Source organism: Scheffersomyces xylosifermentans (assembly GCF_036884685.1).
Source record: "Scheffersomyces xylosifermentans strain CBS 12540 chromosome Unknown RJT20scaffold_3, whole genome shotgun sequence".
NCBI lineage: Eukaryota > Fungi > Ascomycota > Pichiomycetes > Serinales > Debaryomycetaceae > Scheffersomyces > Scheffersomyces xylosifermentans.
The window spans coordinates 2,188,588-2,199,139 of NW_027042941.1; the positions used below are offsets into that span (position 1 = coordinate 2,188,588).

Consider the following 10,552-nt stretch of genomic DNA (forward strand, 5'->3'; position numbering starts at 1 on the left):
GGTGTCCTTACACAGATGCATATTTCTGAGTACTATGGAGCGAAGAGGGTGGAATGGTACCGTCGATCCGAATAAATTATGCCAATAAGAGTCCGTTAATAACACTGTTATTCAACTTGTATTTCATCCCAACAATCAGACTATGTGGGGATCATCTTCAGGGAGCCTGAGCCTACGACTACATGATCGAAGATAAGAGTCGACCAAAAATTTAGACCTACACATACCTCCCAAGATATGAGATTCAAGCTGACGAATATTCCTTCTTTAGGGAACATTACAATGCCCCAATAAGATAATACATATTTCTATATTGGCTATGAGAGTTTGAAGCGTTGGTTAGTTATAGTAAAACCAACCTTCTTTAAGTTCAATTACCTGTAAGCGCATTTTTCAGTAACCCAAGAATAATATTTAAGGTGGTTGCCGGTGGGGATTCTTTGCAGAAGTCCGGGAATTTCTCTTCCTAATCACCAAGGAAGGTCAATAATTGTGGTAAAATAGTATTTGTGCATTTATAGTTATCTAATTCTCAGAGTAATTGTAGCATGCGGTGAAGAAAGAAATTTCTAGGTCTAATGCTTTAACAAACATCTCTTCACAGATGCGCTTATCTTGCTCAGTCTTGACAACTCTGACAACTTCATCCTCAAGAAACTTTGTCCACTTAGTGAAGTCTGGGCCACTGTGAAGTACAATCCATTCATTGTACTTATAGGCAAGATCTTTAGGAATGGTATTTCCGGCCAAGTTGTGCTCTGCCCAACCGAGATATACTTTCTCCATCACATACATGAATGTAATCAATTCTACGTAAGATGTACTATTAAATGTCAAGTCAGTGAGTAAATCAATGTAGGATTGAACTTCTGGAAGAGTCACAGGTTCTTTCAAAAGCATTTTCGAAGCTTTACTCTCCAATTGGGCCAAATTCTCTTCTTTTAATTGCAGCAAGCTCTTGAAAAAGTAGTCATTTTCATCATTGGAAAGAAAGCCTATTTGTTTGGCTAGCACAATTGACGATTCAGCATCATCACAGTACGATAATACCTTACCAAACAAATTTAATCCTATCTGGAAGAATTTCAAATCCTGGGTTAAGTATGTGAAGAGCCTGTAGTCTGCCAATGTTCCTTCACACAACTCGTTGGTCAATGGGTGTGTAGTGGACTGCTCCACCTTGTCTTGGTACTTTTCCAATAATTGATCTACAATGGACATAGGGAGATTTTGCAATAATTATTGCGGAAGAGAAATAGGTGTATATCAGGGTCTTAATTGATTAATACTGGAAGCAAAAGAATGATGAGATTAGTTTGCTGAACTCTTTGTCTTCGTTTTCTATCTCCTAGAGTTCCGTATTTTACCCAATTGTCGGATGGGGCTACTCAATATAAATTTCCAGACTCCTTTGTATGGTATGCGCTTATAAGATTGTAGTCTGAGACATTAATTTTTCACTTAATTGCCAACACCAGTGATCAAAAAGGGACTTGTATAACTGATATTGGATCCTTACTAGATGTGATAGTTACTGTTTCAAGAGACTTCATAGTCTATACTTCGAATTTTTCGTTTTGCATCAACGGATAAAATGGATACAGAAGCTAGTAAAGAGAAATCGTCCCTGTTTAACGATGCGGAAATTGAATCGGTAGAGTCGTCCCATTTTGCACCTCCCAAATATATCTCATGGATATATAAGTTAGATAGCTTTGGAATTGAAACAAGAGGTATTGAACGAGTTTCAACCGAGGAGAGAAGACAAATAGCTGCTAACACCACAAGAACTAGTCAATTTATTCATGTAATTGGCCTCTGGATCGCGGCCTGTGGAGGGTTGACTTCGATGTCATCTTTCTTCCTCCCCACTTTGCTATTCGGACTAAACTTAAGGGATAGTTTGGTCAGTGGATTGATTTCCATGATCTTGGGATGTTTGGTTCCAGCTTACTGCTCCACAATGGGACCAAAATCCGGCTGTCGTCAAATGGTTGGAGCTCGTTTCCTCTTTGGTCAATGGGGAGTGAAATTCGTTTCACTTATCTGTATAGTCGGTGGAATAGGGTGGTCCGTGGTCAACTGTGTATTAGGTGGTCAGTTATTGAGCGCAATCAACAATGATATTCCACTTGCAGTTGGTATTGTCGTTATCGGTGTCATCAGTTTGATTGTTGCCGTTTTTGGAATCAGGGTTTTGCTTAGGTTCCAGACAATCACATCAATTCCCCTTATTATAGCTTCGATTTTGTTCTATGTTGTAGTATGCAAAAAGATAGACTATATTCATGATTCAAATTCTTTGGTAAAGGAAGCAGGATACTCCGGACTCACGACCCGTGGAAATTGGTTATCGTTCTTTACCATCGGTTATTCTGTCACAGCAACCTGGGGCTCTGGAGCTTCCGACTACTACATCTTATTCCCGGAGGATACTCCAAGTTATCAAATTTTTATTGTTACGTTTCTTGGTATTTCTGTACCAACGACTTTTGTGGCAATTGTTGGTACGATTTGCGGATCGATCGCATATGCTTATAAGCCTTGGAATGATGCTTATGCTTCCTTCGGCGTTGGAGGTCTCATTAACGAATGCTTCAAGCCATGGGGTAGATTTGGCCTGTTCGTCGTTGTTTTACTCTACATCTCTCTTATCTGCAACAACATTATGAATACTTATTCGATTGCCTTTGAATTCCAGTTAATTGATCGAAAGTTAGCTGTCGTCCCACGGTGGTGCTGGGCTGTGCTTGTAACCGTAATTTACATTGTGTTGAGCGTTGCTGGAAAGGAACATTTTTCTACTATCCTCAGTAATTTCTTGCCAATGTTAGGTTATTGGATATCAATGTATATCACAATCCTCTTGGAGGAGAACATCATGTTTAGATCAACTGTGAAAACAAAGCAATTACATCACCGCGAGTTCAATGAAAAAGCCAGCGACCACTGGAACTACAATTGGCGTAACTGGAACAAGCCTAGTGGAATCACTATGGGATTGGCTGCTGCTTCTGCCTTCCTTATAGGTGTGGCCGGGGCTGTATTGGGAATGAACCAAGTTTATTTCCGGGGCCCAATAGCCAAGAAAATTGGAGACTATGGTGGAGACGTTGGCTTCTGGCTATGTGGGATTTTTACAGGAGTAACTTACCCGCTCTTGAGGTACTTGGAATTGAGGAAATTTGGAAGATAAATTGGTAGGATAGTAAGGGATTTTGGCGTAAATAGCCAAATACCCAAGGAATCTAATTATTTACCCAGCTTAATATAATTTTTCGCAGCTTTCACATTCTTTTGCAGCCTAAACCTTCTACCATGAGACACTCTAATAGATCACTTGAATGGTGTACCAATAGTGGTACTTTATCAACTCAACATATTTTCAATACATAGATACAGAACAATGTAGCCAATATGAACTCTGATATTACTCTTGTTCCCCTAATACCTCCTTACACATGAGTATAAGCAGCACTGTTGGTTATCATCATGATTCGAAATGCTTACATAAACACAACAAGCGGCGCTTGCACGCTCTCTCTCTCTCTCTCCTGTGGAGCCGCTCATAGTGACGGCCGCTATTCTCCGCTGCGGCATGGGTCTAGAGATAGAGTCCGTTTTTTTGTTGTAACAGCCTCTTTGAGATAAACTGACATTGACATGACTTGTAGGTTTGTTCTTCTTCTTACTTGTTTCTTATATCTTTATCAATTGTAAGTTATACGGTGATTATGACAGGGCTAACAGAGGAACAAGTGAACCAATACCTCTCTGAAGGAATGATCTGTCTCCCCGACTTCCTTCTGCCAGAAGAGGTCAAACAGCTTCTCTCTAGATCTCACCAGCTTTTGGACGAGTTCAAAATAGAAGAACATCCAAAAACCCAGTTCAAAACAGGAGAAAATGACCACATCGGCGATGAGTACTTCTTTAACTCATCGGATAAAATAAGTTATTTCTTTGATACGGATGCTTTCAATGAAAAGGGCGAATTGCAATACCCTGTGGATCAGGCTATTAATAAGATTGGTCATGGACTTCACATGAAAGACCCGATCTTTCACAAAATCACATTCGATGACAAGGTAAAGGGAATTGCTTCATCATTGAAGTATGTAGACCCTCGAGTATTGCAGAGTATGTTGATATTTAAGCAACCCGCTAAGTCAGATGTGGCTGGCGAGAGAGACAATGCTGTACCCCCTCATACTGATGGTACCTTTTTATACACGGAGCCTTTATCAGCAATTGGTTTCTGGTACGCTCTTGAAGATTGCACAGTAGAAAACGGTTGCTTATACTATTTACCGGGGTCACACAAGGTCTATCCGGTACATAAGCGCTTTGTGAAGATAGATGGAGGCAAGAAGGGATGCAATTTCATAGATGTGGCCTACGAAGTGCCTGTAAAGGAGGGTCCTGAGGACTATAAGGTGGTAGAATGCAAAGCTGGCTCTTTGATATTGATTCACAATTCCGTGTTGCATAAGTCTGAAAAGAATCGCTCCAACAAATCTCGCTTTGCCTATGCCTTCCATATAATAGAAGGCAAAGCCAAATATGACAGCCTCAATTGGTTGCAAGTACCTCCAGGTCCTGAAGGAGGCACCGAATTCAGTAAGCTATACGAAGAGTAAACAAGGGCGTATACTGTTGTGCTTTTAAAGACCGAAGATAGATAATCCTAAAGTTCGAAGAACTACAAATCGATACCGTGTATCCATTTATTCATGATTCATTTGATTTTATTAATATAAATTAGGTGAATATAGCTAAGGGTTATCTAACATGTCAGGCCTTCCTTAGGGTTAACCAATTGTCCCTGCCAACTGTAATATTTGCTCATGTCCACATGATGCCTTCTTCCATTAGAAGCTTCATACATAGAGCAACCATATAAAGCAGCATAAGGAGGGGTATATAAATGCAACGATACTGCGATCTTGTCGTTCAGCGGGTTTGAGATTTTATGCAATCCAATGTTGTCTGAAATATATCCGACAACATCTCTTTGTAAGAGAGTTTCTTTCTTGCACTTCAATTTAGAACCTTCTCCGTGTGGGAATTCATACAACGATTCCATAAGCTCTCCTGACAATATCTTCATACAACAGTGAGCCTTTGCATGGTCATGAATGGCACTTGACTTACCAGGAGACCAAACCAAGATAAGTAAGTTGGCGTTACCATTGAGGTTGATGATACCATTTCTAGAATAGTTACGAGAAGGGTCATGTAATGCTAATTTTAACCAATCAAGGTCATTTGAGGTGTAACTCTCCATGAGAGCTCTCACTTGTTCGATGTCTACGTCTTCAGAAGAAAGACCTTTGTCTGGACCCAAAAGCAGCTTTAATTGCATGATGAGTTTGTAAAAGTCGTTGTCTTTAGGAATGCAGTCGATGGTAGTAGTGTCAACGTTGACTCCATTAGCATTATGAGCTGCGATGGAAGCATTTCTGTTATTTGTGGTGGTATTTGGAGAATTCATGTGGATTGAGCCACAAGAACTTGAGCCGCCAGCACTATTTGCGGAACTAACAGTGGATCTCTGAGTGGGCGTGCTAGGTCTATCGAAGTGATTTGACGATGTAAGGGTAAGCATGACGTATTAGAGGGGATGTTGTGTGGATGTGAATGCAAAAGTGCCAGGATATAAACCGTATATAGTAGATATCTTTCAGACAATGAATAACAATAATAACAGTCAAACTACCAGTTAAGACACAAACGCTTTTCTCAAAAGTGTGAAAACCAGGAACAAACCTGACTACTTATATATGCATACGAAGGTGAATATCGCCTATGAATTAGTCCGTTTCTAACCTACTCCTGCTACCTTCGAACGCAGGTTGACTTATTAGCTAAGAAGTAAAATGATTAAGAGTCAATTTTTTTTTGTGAGATAAAGACGTTAAAGAATTGCATAATATTTTATGCTACATTGAGCAAGTTGTCGGCGATCTTGGCGGTCGCTGGGTGACCGCAGCGGTAGATGGAAGAGCGGGTCATGGAACGGGACGGGGCACACATAAAAGAGACCCGATTAGGAGAAAATGGGACCTACGGAAGAAGGTACACGACCCGTTGGGAATGTATTTATGATGCGGTAAGGATGTTATGATTGACTATAACAATGAGGTGGTTATTTCAGAATATATTTAGGGTTTATTTTAGAAATGGATCATAGAGAAGGGGTTATGTTAAATGCCCGCGGGAAAATTTTGGGAAACGATACGTGTCTTGTTGGAGAGGGGCTCTTTTATTCTGTTATTTAAGTGGTGGTAATGAGAGGGGAATTGTTCTGATAGTCAGGTTGGCAATTAACTATTTTTGCAAGCAGTTAACCATTCCCGCTCTTAACAAAAAAAACACCTAAGCAAGCTCCCCTTCATTTCCCCTTACTACGAAAATTCTCAATTCCAGAATCCAAGAAATTTGACCTTTGGAAGGCATCGGGCATTGGGCTGTTCGAGAAGACAACAGCGGGCATCGTCGCCCGCTTTATTTCCAATATTGGAAGCAATACGGCACCTTCCTAAAATAGTAACAACCGCTCCAAATGCAAACATGTGGTCACGGCGTATTGCGTCATGTATTGTAATATTCATACAGGTACTTTTAACTTACGCGGAGACAGGTTTCATGTGCAGTACAATTTCAATGACCATTATTCTTGCGATGGGGACGTACACATGCAGGTCTCAAAAATCCCTCTTTAATGACTCTTCCCACCTAAAGCAACTCATCCGAGCTTAAAAATTCTTGGTAAACGGGGTTTGAGTCTCCATTTTGTTTCCGTACCTCTCTATATTAATTCTCAAATCCCCGTCTAGAATCAGCCGTTTATTAGAAAATGAAGTAACAAGACCTATTATTGAGTATATATTATTGTAACACTCATATCTTAAAGCAGTATTTTGCAGCATCTAGCGAATACCTGTGGATCACCACATCTGTACAGATACAGTTTTTGACATATCTACTAATCCTTAAATCGAAGCATAATGAACCACAGTGTTGAAACTGTGGCAAAGAGTAGTGCACTTGGCCCTGATGATGAAACCACATTAAGCTCAGAACCTGCATACGCACAAGAGCCAAGTTCCGAAAATAGTTTTGCAACAAGATTCCTGAAGCTTATCAAAGAGGAGTTTGCTGATAAGTTTAGTCCCGTTTACTTCGTGTCAATTATGGGAACAGGGATTTCTTCCAACATATTGTATAACTTTCCATATCCAGCAGAATGGTTGAGAATATGCGGCATAATTATGTTCGGTATAGCCGTGGTTCTCTTCTTGACCACAACTCTCATGATGGTGGTAAGTTGTTGGGTACACCCAGAGAGAATTACACAATACCATACCGACCCCAGCGTTTCCGTATTCATGGGTTGCTACGTGATGGGTTACATAACTCTTATCAACTTCATACACTCCCTTGTCGGCGACAGTCACATTGTGTTTGTGTGGGTTCTCTGGTGGATAGCTATAGCTAGTTCAGTTTACACGGCTTCAATAATTGTGTATCTTTCGTTCATGTCTAAGTTAAACAAGAAATTCAGTCCCCAGAATATCACGGCAACCTTGTTATTACCAATTGTTGCCATAACCGTGGTGTCATCTAGTGGACATTTAATCACTCCCAGTCTAAAGACATTAGAGCACAAAGTAATCACAGAAATCTTCAGTGTAATGCTTTGGTGTATCTCTATCGCATTAGCATTTATTATAATTACCATTTATTTTGGTCGCTTACTTATCTTCAAGATTCCAAATACTGGCCTCATTTTCAGTAGTTGGTTACCAGTTGGCTTTTTGGGCCAGAGTAGTTACAGCATTATGCTTTTTGGTGTTAACATGTACCAGATGATACCGGATCCTTACTTAGGACATTCTTTCCTAGTCAGCGGAGCTCTTGTTTCAATATTTCTTTTGTCATTTGGATATTTCATGACTTTCATAGCGGTTTGTTCTATTATCTCTAAAGTTGGACCATTCGCACGGAAGCCGAATTCCCAATTTGTTAACAAATATGGGATTATAAACTGGAATAAAGGTTGGTGGGCAATGACTTTCCCTTGTGGAACAATGTCTTTGTCCAACTTCGAAATTTCGAAAGGAATAGTTGGAGATTACGAATTGAAGTTTTTCAAAATTATGAGTTGCATATTCGCAGTGTCGTTATTTACGATTACTATTATTTGCCTTGCGGGCATTGTCATTTACATTATTAATTGCATTCGGGGATTGTTTGTCAAGAACGATAATATCAGTAAAGTCTGAGCCCCACACCTTCTTCTTTAATAGATTCATTAATAACAATAGATTTTCGTTGATAATTATTCCCGTAGAATCCTTTTTGCGTTCGTTGCTCACTAAGTTCAGGACGCTGTTAGAAATCTTCTTAGGTCGAAAGAAAATAGTAGAGAAGTTTTCGGACAAGGACGAAATAACGGCAATAATCCAAACTCCGAAGTTTCAAAAAATAGCTTCAAAATTAGGCTATCGGCTCGGAGTCTGTCGAGAAAATTAGCATACAAATCGCCATCAGTTAGTTATCCTTAGAATTAGTAGCCCCAACCAGCCGCATTTCCGGCTCACAAAGACAGAAGAGAGGCTATGACAATCCTTAATATTAACGTTCAATTTACATAATTAGACGATCACTTAATATGTCAAACAGCGCGGGATTATGCCAATTATCATAGATAATCCGGAGTTATTCATTACACCTGTGCGAAAGTGGCACAAAACCTGTTTTATTTGCGAAATATTCTGTATAGTAGAATTATCTATTAGGCAATGTGCTACCTGTTTGGCCGCTTCCCAAAAGGTACATGAAAGCTGGGGAAATTCGTTGCATAGATTACAAATGCTTCTACTGTATTTACTTTCGAATAAAAAGATTGAGTTTCGCTACAGATCGCAGAAATTCGAATATTTTCATTATGGTATTTCAAATATTGAAAGCATGCACTTATAATGACTTCTGACCAGCCAATTAGCAAAGACGTTGCTCTAAACGATTTGGACGAGGAATCCTCATCTTCGTCGACGAAAACTGGAGAAATATTGAAACCTTTTAAAGTTAGGTTCAGAGAATTAGTATTCAGAGAGTTTATCGAGAATTTCACTCCAGCATATTTCGGCTGTGTTTTAGGTGTGGGAATCTCAGCGAACATTTTATACAATTTCCCTTATCCAAGTGAATGGTTAAGAGTTTGCGGACAGATAATGTTTGGAGTCACAGTAATTTTCTTTCTTGTATGCACCTTTCTGTGCATCATTGGGTTTTGCTATTACCCAGAGAGAATAGCAATGTACCATATTCATCCTTTGCATGCTGCCTTTATGGCGGTCTATGTCATGGGGTTCATAACTATTATAAATTTCATTCATTATCTAGTTGGTGAGAGTCACAGCATTTTTGTGTGGGTTTTATGGTGGATAGCTGTATTTATGTCAGCTTATTGCTCTTGCATAATCTTCTTCTTTGCATTTATCTCCAAGTTCAATAAACCAACCAGCCTTGAACATATGCATTCCGTGGTTCTTTTGCCCGTGGTGACGCTTGCAGTCGTGTCTTCATCAGGGCATGTAGTGTCCAACTCGCTTCACAGTCTAGACCACAAAGTGATCACTGAAGTCATTGCAATCATATTTTGGGGGGTCTGTGTAGTAATGGGAGCAGGTTTCATGCCAATTTACTATGCACGCTTAATCATATACAAGCTACCAAATTCAGCCCTCATCTTGACTAATTTCTTGCCTGTAGGCCTATTTGGTCAGTGCAGTTATAGCATATACTTATTTGGTGTTAATATGTACAATTTGATACCCGATAAGATGGTCGGAACTGCATTCTTGGTTAGCTGTGGTCTCTTCTCCACTGTTCTACTTGGGTTTGGGTATTTCCTGACCTTCCTTGGTGCCGTTTCCATATTATCAAAGGTTAAACCGTTTGCAAAGAAGCCAAATCCAACCTTCACAACAAAGTATGGTTTATTGACATGGCACAAGGGTTTTTGGGCTATGAATTTCCCCCTTGGAACGATGTGTTTGGCAAGCGGAGAGGTCGGGAGAGGAGCTGTTGGCAACTATCCATTATTGTTCTTCAAAATCATTTCATGTATTTACGCTGTTGTTTTGTTCCTAGTTACCTTAGGAAATCTCTTAGGTGTATTTTTACACGTTTGTGATTGCTTGAAGGAATTGTTCACCAAGAACGAAAATACAAAGGAAATGGTCTAAGATTTCACATAGAGATACTTACTCTATTCCATATATATATTTATTAACTTGTTCTAGCTTATATTGAAATACTATTGGAAGTATTTTTCCGACTTCTCGGCTCCATGTACCCATGAATTTACTATGGGACGCTCGAACGGATAATTTCTAATTCCAGTCCTCCCAACTTGCCGCTTTGATGAATTAAAGTTAAGCAATTGCTGGCATCAAACTCATGCCGTACAAAGCACTCCTCACGATGAAGTCATTTTGAGTCATTCGAGACCTTGAATAAACCGTATCTCTATAAGGGGACT

The 10,552-nt window shown here is 39.7% G+C and overlaps 6 protein-coding genes across 6 annotated transcripts; 4 read left to right on the forward strand and 2 right to left on the reverse strand. All coding sequences in view use genetic code 12, as the record gives it.

Annotated features, from left to right (window-relative positions):
• Positions 1–525: 525 nt before the first annotated feature.
• Positions 526–1,221, reverse strand: RJT20DRAFT_134678 (uncharacterized protein; the record flags this gene model as incomplete). The annotated part of the gene is made up of 1 exon (XM_064918346.1): positions 526–1,221. The coding sequence occupies one exon, from the start codon at positions 1,219–1,221 to the stop codon at positions 526–528; it is 696 nt and encodes a 231-aa protein (XP_064775470.1).
• Positions 1,222–1,407: 186 nt separating this feature from the next.
• FCY24 (Fcy24p) lies at positions 1,408–3,344 on the forward strand. The gene has a single exon (XM_064919997.1). The coding sequence runs from the start codon at positions 1,595–1,597 to the stop codon at positions 3,194–3,196; it is 1,602 nt and encodes a 533-aa protein (XP_064775471.1). The 5' UTR covers positions 1,408–1,594; the 3' UTR covers positions 3,197–3,344.
• Positions 3,345–3,465: 121 nt separating this feature from the next.
• On the forward strand, positions 3,466–4,713 carry RJT20DRAFT_40019 (uncharacterized protein). Its single transcript, XM_064920001.1, has one exon. The coding sequence runs from the start codon at positions 3,735–3,737 to the stop codon at positions 4,638–4,640; it is 906 nt and encodes a 301-aa protein (XP_064775472.1). The 5' UTR covers positions 3,466–3,734; the 3' UTR covers positions 4,641–4,713.
• CDG1 (Cdg1p) lies at positions 4,664–5,912 on the reverse strand. The gene has a single exon (XM_064919996.1). It carries the CDS (start codon positions 5,606–5,608, stop codon positions 4,787–4,789), a length of 822 nt encoding a protein of 273 aa, XP_064775473.1. The 5' UTR covers positions 5,609–5,912; the 3' UTR covers positions 4,664–4,786.
• Positions 5,913–6,869: 957 nt separating this feature from the next.
• Positions 6,870–8,359, forward strand: SSU1 (Ssu1p). Its single transcript, XM_064917041.1, has one exon. It carries the CDS (start codon positions 7,011–7,013, stop codon positions 8,286–8,288), a length of 1,278 nt encoding a protein of 425 aa, XP_064775474.1. The 5' UTR covers positions 6,870–7,010; the 3' UTR covers positions 8,289–8,359.
• Positions 8,360–8,708: 349 nt separating this feature from the next.
• On the forward strand, positions 8,709–10,351 carry RJT20DRAFT_40042 (TDT family transporter). The gene has a single exon (XM_064920002.1). The coding sequence runs from the start codon at positions 8,988–8,990 to the stop codon at positions 10,254–10,256; it is 1,269 nt and encodes a 422-aa protein (XP_064775475.1). The 5' UTR covers positions 8,709–8,987; the 3' UTR covers positions 10,257–10,351.
• The last annotated feature ends 201 nt before the right edge of the window (positions 10,352–10,552 follow it).